Genomic DNA, 14,410 nt, shown 5'->3' with positions numbered 1-14,410 from the left:
AACACACACACACACATGTATATATGTGTATATATGTATATATACACATACATACACATATATAGCAAGTACTAATGTGGTTTTTTTTTTTTTGACATTTTGTCTGTGAGTTTAAAATTATTATGACTTCCGATATTTTGGGAAACATTTTTCTATTTATTATAATTTCTGTTTGCTCCCTTTCTCCTTATCTTTAATTGAATGTCTCTTATCAATGTCTCTTAGTCTTATTTTTCCTTTCCTATCTCACAAATATATTATTTCTATTTTATAATGATTGTCATAATTTAACAAGGTTATCGTAAGTGTTCAGATATGTCTGTCATATATTACTTGGTCTCTTAACATACCTGAAGGGGAAAACAGAGCCTTAGCGTGTCTTTCTGTTCCTCTGTTCCTTTGTAGCCCTCATGTCTCGAGTCTTTTGATCCTTGATGGTGTTATTTTGAATTTTTGTATCTAGGTGGCTGTATTTTTAAGATTATATGGAATATGTTAAATAAAAAATTTATTTAGAATCAATATGTTTTATTGCTTTTGCTTGCTGTCTATGACTTACTTCCATCCTCTCCACTTGAAGCTCTTACTGGTGGTTCACATTGTCTAGCAGTTCTTTCAGAGAGAACCTTAAAGTAATAAACTTCAAAGTCCCTTTCAATTCTAAAAATATATTTCTGCCTGTCACTTGGATAATAGTTTGGCTGGGTGTAGAATTCTAACTTCAAAGTTCTCTTTCCTTAGAATAAGGACATTTTCTCACTTCCTTTTTGGATCCAGCATAGTTCGCAAAAACATTAATATCACTCAGATTCTTATTCCATTGTAAGCAATCATTCTTTTAATTCTGACCACTTTCAAATGCTAACAGATGTTAATGGATTTCACAACAATGCATCAAGGAATGTGTGCTTCTGTCCCTGCGCCCCCTCCACTCTCTCCCTTCCCTTCTTCCCTCCCTCCCTCCTCTGTCTCTCTCTGTTTCCTGATTAATCTATCCTATAACCAAGAACATATTAAATTTTGAAGAGTTCTTCCATAATATTTCTTTAAATGCCATATTTATTTCAATCTCTTTATTAGAGTGTCCATGACATTTACATATTGTCATACTTTTCTTTCTTTTTTTCTGAGTCCTCCTTACTCCAAATACCCAGCTCAGAGCTGAGGTATCTACCTTCAATATGATTTCATCTACTTTTAATTTTTCTCTAGGATCTCTTGTAGCTTCTGATTTGTTAGAAGTAATACATTTTCATCTGTTCCCTTCAGAAATTATTTTTTTCTGTTCCCAATTGGAGATAAAGGCTGCATCATGGAACTTATAAACAGAGTTCAATTTACTAAATAAAAATGGTTTTGACTTTCGTAATATGAAGCACGTATCTGCTGTGACAGTTCTGGAGCTGAGCTGCATTAGGCAAGACAGAGAAAACAAATTTTGATGTTGAACTTGAGAGGCTAGTGAGTCTTAAATTCAGAATTGTGATGTATGAGGGCACAACTGTCATGGGAGTTAACAGTACACTAGAAGAGGATGCAAAGAAAGGGCTTTGTGGCCAGAAGTCATTGTGGTGAGTCAGGTGACCACAGTGACTGAAAGCATATCAGATAGGAGCCTGAGTTAATTAGACTTTGAGACTCACCAGTGGGAAAGCCCTAGTACTAGGAGACTTGGAGAGCACACGATTGTTAGGGGTTGCTGATGTAAAGTGTGGAGTGTATGGGAAAATGAAAGAATAATCCTAAACTACACACATCAGAATAATGATGCCTGGGGAAACTGATAATATTTACGTAAAATTATTGCAGTCACTTGAAAATTGCTATTACAGGCCCATTTTATTGACTCTTAAAAGAGAGTGTAACGGTTTGTCTTTGTTCTTTATCAGAAAGCTTCCTGCTAGATAATTACCCTATATGATCAGGACTATTTGGAACAAATTATCAATTGGGCAGTTCAACCCACCAAATCTTGTCCCTGGGCCAGAAATATGGGTCAGATTTCTGTTATCTGATCAGTGCTGGGTTTCTGCATGTCCAGACTCTTGGTTTAAATCCCAGTGACGATGAGGGGGGGACTATAGCTCTAGCACCTCCGAGTCTACTAACCTCTAATTAGCAGCCTAGCATCATTGTTGTCTATTTTCAACTTCTGGAACAGGGTTGACTGAGGAAGCAAGAAATTGATCCTGTTGCTGGTTCTGGCTTATGAGGAGTTGTGTTACAACAAGATACACACAAAGAAGTCATACCAATAGGGAAATAAGTAGCAGCCTGCATAAAATGAAGCTGCTGGTCATTTGCAGACAAGGCACGGCTAATGGTCCACACATTTAGGATGATTAGATTCCATGAAGAAAAATATTGATGAAATCATAGCTGTGTACTGCCAGTGACTCAATTAGCTTTTCAAGATTACTCGATTAAGACATGCATGACCATGTAGTAGTGTACCGTGCAACTATTAAATACTTTACAATGTACATTCCCTTTGTTCCAGGCTACTAGCCAAATCTTACATTGTATTTTGCTGTTATAACTTGCATATGACACATAGAAAAAGAAGTTGTCCGTTCGTTCTTTCTTTTGAAAAATTGTTGAGCTTGCTAGTATAATCTTATGATCAACACGGACAACAAACAACAACAACAACAAAAAAAGAATTCTTGGTTAAATAAGAAAGATAAAAATGTAGCCAAAACAATTATACATGATGTCTGCAACTTAAGCTAAAACAAGGACCATTTCCATAATTTTATTTAAAAAAGAAAACAACTAAGGCAGTAATTTTAATTTTCCTTGAGCTTAAATTTGTAGTGTGGGCTCTCCTCATTAAAGACACAGAAACCACAAATGGAATCAGGGCATGTATTTCTGTGTCGCGCAGATTGTGTAATGTATAGAGACAATAAGGTTTCTAATTTCTGCAAACAGTTTCTGTAACACTGAGAGAAGGTGACTATGTGAAATAAAAGCCGGTCAGAACTCAAACTCTTCAAGTGGAAAGTAGTACCAGATCCCCGTAATCATAGAACTCAGGAGGCTGAGGCAGGAGGATGGCAAGTTAAAGGCTGTGTGGAGCATGTAGTAGGGCCTCCTGTCTTGTGAGAACAAAGGAGAGATGAGGACCAGTATTGCAATCCTCTGAAGCGTAGGTCCTGCCCAGGTTGAGTATGCTCCCTTTTTCTGTCTCCACAGAGCATCTGCACAACCACCACTGCATTCTTGCATTTTTTCTTCTTGGCTTCGTTCTGTTGGGTCTTGACAGAAGCGTGGCAGTCATATATGGCTGTAACGGGAAAAATCAGGACCCGGCTTATAAGGAAACGCTTTTTGTGCCTTGGATGGGGTAAGCATATTAACATACTTTTCATGCTTTGCTGAAGTGACATAACATCATAAAATAGTAAAAAGTGATTGAACCCAGGTTATGAAGCAGAAATGCATAAGAGCGACCATTTTATGAACATTTGCAAGTCCATTTGGAACTTTATAAGGGAATAAGTACCAAAAGTTTTGGTTAGCAAGCTAACAATAAATATACCCACATGGCATACCTTGAGACCTGAGCTACCTACAGTTAGAAAGACAATGTGTTTTCAGCTGATATTTTATGAAAATGCAAAATGCTTTAAGTTGTCCGGGCCCCCAATCATGATGTTCATTGGACATGTAGCAAAAAAACTGGGAAACCTCAAGTGTTCTATTCCAAGAAATCTCCAAACTCTTAAGGAATAAAGCTGTTTCACACCACAGGGAAAAGAAGGAACCATTAGTGAGGAAATGAAACTTCAAACATAATTAAGGAGTGGCTCCATAGTAGAAACATACAATTACTACCAAACTGACCATTGATCAATTCATTGTCCATCATTATGGGGAAAGTTTCCAATTGCTTCATGGCATAGATATCTTAAATATGGTGATTTCATTGGACCAGTTTGAGTGAAAACAAAGTTATTTTTTAAGCTAGTTTTAGAAAAAGCACAGGATTTTTTTTCATGTTTGTCTTTGAGTTTAAAAATTCCTATACTGAAGCAACACAAAAAAAGACATCTGTACGCATATAAACATGCATGCACATTTGCACACACATGCACACATACTGCTGCCACTACATCAGATTATGAGAGTCCGATGTGAAAATGAACCTGGGTAGTTAGAGGCTAATGCACTCACTACAAAACTAGAATAGTTCATCCTGGAAAACAGGATTAAAACCACTGACAGATTATCTGCCAGCGTTCAGCAGGGGAACATCCATATTTAGCTGATGTGTTCAGACTCCTTAGAGAAGCAATGGAAGAATGTGTTCTATTGTGAGTTTCATAAGACTTTTGTCTAGATTCCATGTCAACAATCTTCTGAAATTAAGGCAGTATTGAGCCAAGGAACATGTTTCTTGTGAAATAGGACCATAGATCTAAGGAAGAGAGAGTGCGAGTACAGGAAGTTATGTCTTAAAGAGTGATTTCCCTTTCAGGAATCAATAGTCACCTTAGTTAATATTGTGACTAAAGAAAGATCTTGAAGAAAATATTTGCAGTTCACCTCCAAAGTTAGATACAATATCAAAATCCTCTGAGTAGCAAAATTATATAGACTTTCAGTGGAGAGAAGCACACACAGTGAATTTATAAAACAACAGAAGTCCAATTTGTATGAAATAAAGATCACTAATTTCTTAGATATCATTTACGGTAGAAGTTTTTTTCTAATGAGTCAATCCATTCTATCAAAATACTCAGTCTACAAACAGCATTCAGGATGAGGAGGGGAAAGGACTAAGAGGATTGCAAGTGTAATTAATATTATAAATGTATAGCTCTCTGTATTAATTTAAAAAAAAAAGCAACTCTCCTGGATGTGGTCTTCATAGTTCTTGTCTTCATATGTGGGGAATGTATATAATGTCAGTAGAGCAGACTCCCAGAAGAAAGAAAATAGCAGTAAGTATGGGAGAAGATAAGAAGAGAGAGGACAGGCAGAGGGGCTATAAGAGTGTGATTAACTGGTATAGTTTATTTTAACTGAAAAAGAAAACATGGTCTTCTTAGAAATGTCCATTTTTGTTAATGTATGTGGGGAAATAAGTCTTAAGTTCAGAATTGGTGTAGATTTTCAGGTAATTGAGTTCTCTATTCCTATATCCATGTTGTCATGAGTAAATTGAAAAAAAAATGTTAAGTGATAAAATTTATTTTGGGAGTCTATTTATAGGTTGAACTTGATATGGATCAAACTATGGCCACCTGAGTGTTCTGTTCTTATGAGTCCACCCCATCAGGGTATCCAGTTTTCTTCCTTTCTGGTCTTATAACTATAAATTTCTTTTATAACAGTGCAAACACCTTAGAGAAAAAAATAACTTAAAAGATATAGTAAATCTGTGTTATTACTTTAAAGCCATGCAAATGCAACGGTAACCTAGCAACACCAGGGCAGTGCACTAAGTTAAAAAAATCCACCTGTCTATCTGTATGTTTGCACTTAAAGAAAGTTTTCCATTTAAACATACCTTGTGAGGTGACCCTCCCCTACTCCACCCAACACTAGTTGCTGTGAGTATGTGGAGTTTGTCCATGCTTATCCTAGGCAAGTGTCCACAGTGGCTGTAGCTTCATATGAAATGTCACCTTGCTTTTCTTGCAGGGCTGCCAGCTTTAGTAGTGGCCACGTCTGTAGGCTTCACCAGGACGAAAGGATACGGCACAGATCACTAGTAAGTCCATCTGGAATGCTGCCCATGTCGATAACTAAGAAAGTGATCAAAAGGGGTTTCCTTTTCTTGTCTATTGGTGCCGTTCACCTTGTCTCGGAGTCATTCACAGTGGTAAAAGCTTGAAAAATGATACAAGGTGACCTGTGTGCACAAGAGAAAGCAATGCAGCTCTTTTCAGAATCCTCATTTCTGTTCCTAGTTCTTCCTAAGATTTTTTTCCCCTTTAAAGATAATATCAATATGTACTGTACATGTCAAAACTTAAATACTCTTGGTAGAACTGATAAAAAAAAAAGTTGATGTTATTTTTCTATTATGTTTTACTCAGTGACTGTTCTATCAGCTTCAAGTATCATTGATGTCTATGTCTATTACCATTAGCTATTACTTCAGGTTCTGTTGCTGTTTTATGGTCATACTATACTGGAATTGATTGGCCAGGGGCCAAGTTCCATTTTAGAAGTTTCCTAGGCTATCGAGGAAATTAGAACTTGGTTTGATGGTCCATCTTATGCCTATGATGCTCACAAACCCTATGAGGAAATTTATAGTAAAGATTAATTTTAATATTTGTAATTTAAAGCAATATACTTTCATGGTTTCATGTGCCCATTTTTATATTGAAGATATAAATGAGATGCGGAGAGTGTCTCCAAGTGTAAATTAGGAGTTACTGATAATTAAGCCACATGTTGAACTCACCAAATGAAGAGTATATAAAAGGACATCACTTCCCCTGCTTATCCCAGTGACACCTTCTTAGGTGTGGAGACACTCGTATCTTTGGAGTTCTTGATTTTATACGGAATCAGTATCACTGAAAGAAAATTCTATGCATTGATTTAAAGACTTCTATTTACTATAGCACAGTGGTTTAAGTTATTACTTTTTCTATTAAAGTAACTGTGTTGGTGTAAATCAGGCCTTTGTAAAGCACCTGAGTGGTATTGTAGATACTATGTTTCCTGCTTTTGAGTTTGTAAAGGTCAAAGCATACCAAGTCACATGCTGATCTGTAAGTGCACACATATTTTTAGCTGCATATACTAATATTTCATTATGTATATGTAACTACTAGATTAAAATTTTAATTAAGGTATAATTTAGAGAGGTGCGTTTATGCTCTTAAATGTATCATTTTTTCTGTGAATTTTGGTAAATGCACCCAATATGGAACCCTATCTCAATAATTACAGAGCAGCCCAGTGTTAGAAGACCCCTGGACCAGTCACTGTTCCATGCTGCAGCTTTTGAAGGCAGCTCACTGGCTGCATGGACTGCAACAGTCCGAGGGGTCAAATATCAGAAAAACTGTTGCAGGAGGTAATGGCCTGGCTGCAGAGCAGCTGTAGATATTGCCCCTCACCCTCTTCTCATCGCTCTCCTGGGCATGGGCATCCATATGCTGCAGCCTGCAGACATCCGCTCGGTGCCCTCGGGCCTCCTCATTTCCTTTTGCTCCAGAGAATGAACATTTTTACCCAAAAGAGTTCCGCAGCTCCATCAGTGCAAACCTACATTTCTTGGTGAACTTATTCCATGGAACAAACACAGCTGCACTCATTCTAATGCACAGTCTTGTCCCAGTGACTGTTCTTGGTAGTCCGGAAAATGGTAAAATCAAAGGGAAACCATGTAAACATGAGTTCTCCGTTTCCTGCCTTGGTACACCGGTTTCTCTCGGTTTCTCAGTGGGTCTTGGGGAAAAGCAGGTAAGCTCCGTTTCTAAGAGTTTCTAAACACAGTGAAAGAGCCAGCCAGGGAGACAGAGCAGCATTTGTTAGGTAATAATCTCTTTGCGATAAAAACAAAACAGAAAAAGTAGAAGCTGCAATATGCAAATACTTTGTCTAAAATCGTTTAGGTGCCACAAAATAAAGCCCAATTAGTTTTTCTCTCCAGTGAGGGATGTGAACTGGTGCTTTCTCATAAAATGCTCTACTTCTAGGTTTTTCTACAGCTTCTAGGATTTAAGTTATGAATCTTTGAAAGGTGCCAACACTGCCTATGCTGTTTGCATCACAATTCATTGTTCTGATGCTTATCACTGATTTTTGTTAGTTTTATCTAATGCTATTTTTAGCTGCTGGCTGTCTCTTGAAGGAGGACTGCTCTATGCCTTCGTTGGACCTGCAGCCGCTGTTGTCCTGGTAAACTCTGAATTCATTTACTTGATTGCGTAGAACAAAAGAAAGATTACAGTGGCTCACTTAGGGTCGCAATTTTGATGAAGTGTTTGGTGGGTACAAATCTTAAAGTTCAATTACTTATTACTTTAATTTTTAACATCAATTGCATTCAATCGTATATTACTCTAAAATATTCATTTTTAAGTACTAAAGATTATTAAACTTGAGAGAGCAGAATTCCTCTTACAGTCTTTTCAGATAAAGAAGCTCTAGTGAACTTCAATAAATTCCTCCTCTACAGTAGATAAAAATCCCACGCTTACTATCATTGCACCTCTATATTATTTTTAATGTATTTATATATGAATAGGGAGATTTACTCAAGATGTCCACTCCCAAAAGCCTTTACCTATCATTTACCCATATGTATACATACATACATGCATACATACATAGATGCGTATGTACATACATACAAACATACACATCAGTTTTTATACCTCAATGATACAAACATTCTAGAATGGATTTTTGTTTGTTTGGTTGGTTGGTTGGTTGGATGGTTTTTCCAGAGATAGGATTTTTCTGTTTAGCCTTGACTGTACTGGACTTGCTTTGTGGACCACGCTGGCCTTGAGCTACAGAAATCTGCCTGTCTCTGTCTCCAAATGCTTGGATTACAGGCACGCACCACATTACAATGGACATTTCATTGCTCCATAATCAGTCCTATTATTCTAGTATGTTCAGTAGCATCCCCTCCCTCTGCCTACCACATCTCCAGATATTTTGAAGTTCCCTGTGGGTCAATATAATTCTGTTAAAACCACCATTAGATGTTAGTTACAAAGGTTTTAATTATTTTTTCCCTTGGAATAACAAAATGGTTCCCTAATTTTAAAAATTATAACATGCATAAATGTCTACCACTTTTCCATATTCTCTCCCAACCTCTCTCTCATACTCATCATTTTGGTTTTGTCAATCTGAAGAAAATTAAGGGGGGTTAAATTATATAACTTAAATACAAAGATGTACTTCACTGTTCAATTAAATATCAGTTTGATAATTCCCCTTCAGTTTTTGAATGATTCATTCAATAACTTGGGAGCTGGAAACATCTTTCTTAATAACTATTTAGTCTTTCTTCCTTTGCAGAATGTTCTTTCTTTTAAGCTGTAACAGAGAACAGCAATTGCCCAGGATTCGCAAGTAGATAGAGATAGACCGAAAGACAGATAGAAAGATAGATAGATAGATAGACAGATAGACAGACAGACATATAGATAGACAGACCACTGAAGAAAATAGTGTCACAGAAGAGTCTAGGGACATCAAAACTATTAGGAACACGTCCGTTTGTTGCATTGATTCTTATTAAATGAATTAAATTAATGAGTTATTTTCATAAGCTGCTAGGTTAATATACATAAGCCTACATAATATGTATAGGTTTTTCTCTTAGTTCAGATAAAGTGAAGTACAGTGTTCTTTCTCTGGACTGAGTGGTATCTTGCTGAGACACTAAGAGTGATACCTTAACAGACATGCTTTCAATCTTTCACATATCAGAAAATGGATAGATTTGTGCCTTCTCTTAGCAGAGGAAGAACAGGGGCAGGAGATCCTGGGTCCCACTAGTAGAGGGTAAAGGGCTAAGTTATGTGAAAAGAAAAGGTTCTTCTTTGACTTTCTTGGTCTTCCTATTGGGGTGGGTATTCATAGTCATCACCTTCTACCAATAACTACTGCAGTGACTTAACAATCTTACTTGAAAGAGAACATTTTCTTACTGATTTCCCTTCTGATGATATTATGCAAAAGGCCATGTAAGTGAGAGTTAGGAAGTCTTAGAAATGACTAAAAAGCACCCAGGAGAGTGTATTTTAAGAATTGGTGTCAGTATCCATCTCCTGAAGGAATCTGGAGATTGAGTAGGCTTTTGGGTTTTTTGTTTGTTTGTTTGTTTTTTGGAAAATAAAGAGTATCAGAAATCACCCTCCACCCCCATCCCCATCCCCCACCTGCACTAGAGGACTTAGCCATTCTGTCTTCCCTGCCCTCAGCCCAGCCCCTTGCTGGGAGATTTAAAGTTTAAGCTCAATTTTAAACTCATTTAGTCCACTGTTTTAGTCAAAGTTTCATTAAAAAGAATAATGCTGGTGGAGTTTGGTACTATTTAAAATTTAGGCAACTGGAGGTCAATTTTGCGATGTTAAACTGCAAACCATGGAAATTAAATGTGTTTAATGGACTTTAATTGTTAGAGGCACACACCACTGTTGAACTGCTCATTGTGCCTTTAAGAAGTTATTCATATCACTCTTCAGAATCATGCACCTACGTGTGGGGTTTAAGGTTTGCTTTCTGGAGAAACAGGAACCTGATCCCCTTCAGTACCGTTGAAAGGTCAACTTTCTTTCTATTTGACAGGTCAACATGGTGATTGGCATTCTGGTATTTAATAAACTTGTTTCCAGAGATGGGATCCTAGATAAAAAGCTCAAACACAGAGCCGGGTAAGCTGTCATTGGTGGATTTTGAAGGTTCTTTACAAGTAAATCCTATAGTCCAGGTCTGCCTTGTCACACGCTGGGCTGTGCCCTGAGCTTTGTTCTTGATATGCTAGTATGTCTGGTAGATGCTGTCGCTTAAGGTTTAACTTATATAATGTGATATTACATAGTAGAAGAAATAAATCTAATATGTAGGTTTAGATTTGCCAAGGGTGAATTATTGAAAATACCAGTATATAGTATAAGAAGATAGTATGTGGAATAATAAGAAAATAACAGTATATAAAATGTGTGTGCATATTGCTTGCCCATCTGATAGGATTGTACACTAAGTCTAGATTCAAAATAGTTGTTTTAACAGAAGGGATTTCAAACCACAAAATTTTTTTGTCCTGTCTCACAAAAGACAGAAGTTAGATTAAATAAAATGTTAGTTTCAGACAGGACAAAATTGGAACAAAACTAAATAGAGTAAAATAGTGCTGCGGGTTGGGGGGTGGGGTGGCGGCAGGCAGGAATTCTCTCTAATTGTATAGACCAAAAAAAACTTACTTAATCACTTAAAATAAATGCTTACCAAAGATTATTTTTATCACATGTGTTTCTTTTACATTTAAAATGTAATTTACTAGTACAGTTATTGGTAATTTTTATTTGTCCATTTTAGCCATTTATACAATCTATAAAAACAACTATCTCACATTTACTGTTATTACTATGTCAACAAGCACTTCACATATAGACTTATAGGTGCATTTTAGGTTACAGTAATACCCCATTCTAAATACTTGTATAAGATATTAATTCCCTTTATTTCTTCATGGGTCTTTTCTTACAAAATGTTATAACATTCTCCTTTCTAGGAAAAAAGTACATTTATTCAAAACGTATTTTTATAATTGTTCTCCTTTTAAAATACTTATGGTATTTTTAAAAGATTATAATGTGTGATCACTTAGTAGTGAGGAATTAAAGATCTTTCTGTTTTTATACTTTATGGGATGATTATAAAGTAAGGTACCCCAGGTAGTTCTTTTCCCTGGTAAAAAACCAAATTTAATGGATTTTTATTAAAAAATAAATAAATTTGGTATTGTTTACATAAAACCCTAAAACTACAATGGCATAATGAAAGCATCTGTAGATGGCCCTTCCTGACACAGGCTCACTTTTAATTTACATATTGCTTTGCATTAGAGATTAGTGCTTAAACCATCCTAAATTTACTGTCAACACAATAAATTCCATTGTGTCATTTTCCATGGACACACCCTTGTTGGTTTGCCACATGTAGCTGGAATAGAGTATCCATTTTTTTCTGTTGATCTCTGTTGATTTCTGTTGATCTGTTGATCTCTACGGGGTAGAGAAAGCGAGCTCTGATACTAGCACATGAAGATTTTCTGAAGGAGTTATCTGAAGTCATAACTCTGCAGTGCGCTAGCTGCACGCATTTGTCTCCAGACACGCTAAGTTGTCTTTCTGAAACCCAGTCTCCTCATCCATTAAATAGAAAAATTTCTTTGCCTCATTACCTATATGAAGTAACGCATATAATGATTTCACAGGAGCATTAGCAACTGGCAAGCCTTACTCAACAGTGGATCTTATGATGCATGAAATAACATGAGCAATAAAGTTCTCTATGACCTCATCACCCAAGACAGTGAGGTCAGAAAAGAAGATGAGCTCATTAAAATGCTGAAGAGTCCTCAAACTTGTGGCCAGTGCTCCTTTTCACACGTCATTATTTTGTCTATCATGTCAAGTTTGAATCACACTTTTCTTTGTAAGTGGTAAACAGAGACTTAAATGATACCATTGCCGCAGCATAAGTTTAAATCACTCATCTTAATCTTTATATTGGCAGCGATAACGATCATTGGAAACCTCTAATTCTAAAGGCATCCTTAGAAGTCACATAAATTTCAATGGCAAATCTGAGTCCATGTCTTTCTGTTCCAAAGAGAGACATCTGCAAAGACACTCAAGTCTCTCTACGTGTAGAATTCTGATCACTGCCCCAAGCACAGGCAAGCTATTGAGGAAATGATCAAGTTTAAACAACATTTGTCAAATAGAAATTCTTAGATAAGTTACATATAGATTCAAATTTCTTCCCTAATTTGAAGTGTGAATAAAGGAAACTTTAAAATTACTGTGAATGTGTGAAGTTAATTTTGGTGCCCAGAGAAACAGTGAAGACAGTAATGAAGACTTCAGTGAGGACTTTAATCAGATGCACTGAGAAAGCACTGAGCATTGATATAGACTGGCTTAATAATTGAATTCACTAATTATAAAGATAACTATTTCAGGTTGGCTGAATATATACATATACATATATCTATATATGCATATATAGAGAAATCATATTTTCTGAATCTAGATGACATGATTGAAAGTAGAATATAGGACCATGATATTCATTCTTTCATTTTTTTCTTTCTAAATTTATTGCTTTTTATACTTTATAATCACTTATTAGAAGTATTCAAGCATATCTTTGGTGCTAAATAAATATTTATAAAGGAATGAATGAATAAATGTTTAATAAATAATTAAAAAATCTTGACAAGCTGTGTAACATCTAAACTATAAATGCTTTCTAATATATAAAATATGTTTACCAAGGGTCATTTGTTAAAAATAAAAATATATATTACATGAAATGATAAGTCAAAATAACTAAAACAAAGTTATAATGTACATCTTAAAACAAAAACATCTTCAAACAAAATTTAAGAACTTTTTAAAAAATTACATTTTCTCGGTTTTTTTTTTTTTTTGCTATGGGGTTTTCTGACATACTGCTTTGAACTACTGTCATACCTACTTGAAATCAAGGAGCACGGCTTCACACAGCCATTTACACATTTCATGAACTTTCTTAAAGTAGAGGAGAGAATACTTACTTTAAGGGAATCTGTTAGATACTAACGCTAAAAGAGTCAAAGAAATTTTCCAGAAAGTAACAGAAAGAGTTGAGAAGGGAACAAGAGCAGCAGGCTTCAAGTCTTATGGTGGTGATAATGGAGCAGACAGACAACATGAGGAGAGTGGGGGAGCAGCCCGGGTCTTGTACTCTGATGCACAAATATCTATCAGAAGATATGGGCCATTCAACTTTGTGTTTCATCATCACCTAAATTTATAATTTTTATGAATGTAGAATTTACAACCTAACTCCAAACCCTTGATTTTTTTCTCATGAAATCTTCTGATCAATCTATAATATATTTCAAGTTTATTATCCCATGTAGGCACTGTTTATAAATGAGTGTACTCACTGAAAAGAAATCAAGCACTCATTCATCGACCGTATTATACACAATAATAAGCTCTGCTATAACACTAATTTAAAAACTTAGATGGCAAATATGTTTTGGATATAAACATCACATGAGAATGCAGTACAGAAGTACACCACAGAAAATTTTTTCAAGATGTTTCAAATTTTGACTTAAGTAACTTCTTTTTGGTTTTCCTAGAAGAGTTATACTTTGATGAACACATAATGTTGTAGGAACAATGCAAGTTTCCGTAAGGGCAATGTATGTGAAGTTTGTCTATGTAGCCCCATTTTGCTTCCATAAAGTAACAGTAAGATCCACGGCATTTGAATCTGAATTCCCCTGCAAAATGTCTTAGACCAGCATGGATTGTTAAATGTTGTATGGCTGAAGCCTCTTGCTTTGAACTTAATTCCTATGATAAATGTTTATTATTGCAGAAAATAAGTACTCCTTTATTGTTAGATAATATTTCATCAAATTCCATCAGCCCTTATATTCAGATCACCCTGTAATTTGAATATATATTTATGCTGTAAAAATTTCAAAATAAGAATCTGGAGAGGTACATCTCTCACAGTTGAAGAATATATAAGTACATATATGCATGTATATGATACATGCCTTACTTTCTTGGACTTCCTGTCATAAATATTAATATTTCTGGAGGTCTTTCTGACATTTGAAACTTCTTCAGATGGTTACAAAAACCTTTGAAGCTGGAAATCTCTACATGTTTGTTTACCGTGG

The 14,410-nt window shown here is 35.7% G+C and overlaps 1 protein-coding gene across 2 annotated transcripts in view; it reads left to right on the top strand.

Annotated features, from left to right (window-relative positions):
* Adgrb3 (adhesion G protein-coupled receptor B3) overlaps positions 1–14,410 on the top strand; it is a 707,858-nt gene that overhangs the window by 646,749 nt on the left and 46,699 nt on the right. For both annotated transcript variants that reach the window (XM_051153002.1, XM_051153001.1), the window contains exons 20-23: positions 3,199–3,349; positions 5,653–5,722; positions 7,806–7,872; positions 10,285–10,370. In XM_051153002.1, the coding sequence (XP_051008959.1) occupies positions 3,199–3,349; positions 5,653–5,722; positions 7,806–7,872; positions 10,285–10,370 (374 nt within the window). The remainder of the gene's footprint in view (positions 1–3,198; positions 3,350–5,652; positions 5,723–7,805; positions 7,873–10,284; positions 10,371–14,410) is intronic.

The sequence above is a fragment of the Acomys russatus genome, chromosome 11, assembly GCF_903995435.1.
Source record: "Acomys russatus chromosome 11, mAcoRus1.1, whole genome shotgun sequence".
In the NCBI taxonomy this organism is placed as follows: domain Eukaryota; kingdom Metazoa; phylum Chordata; class Mammalia; order Rodentia; family Muridae; genus Acomys; species Acomys russatus.
This window is presented reverse-complemented; position numbering and strand designations above follow the sequence as displayed.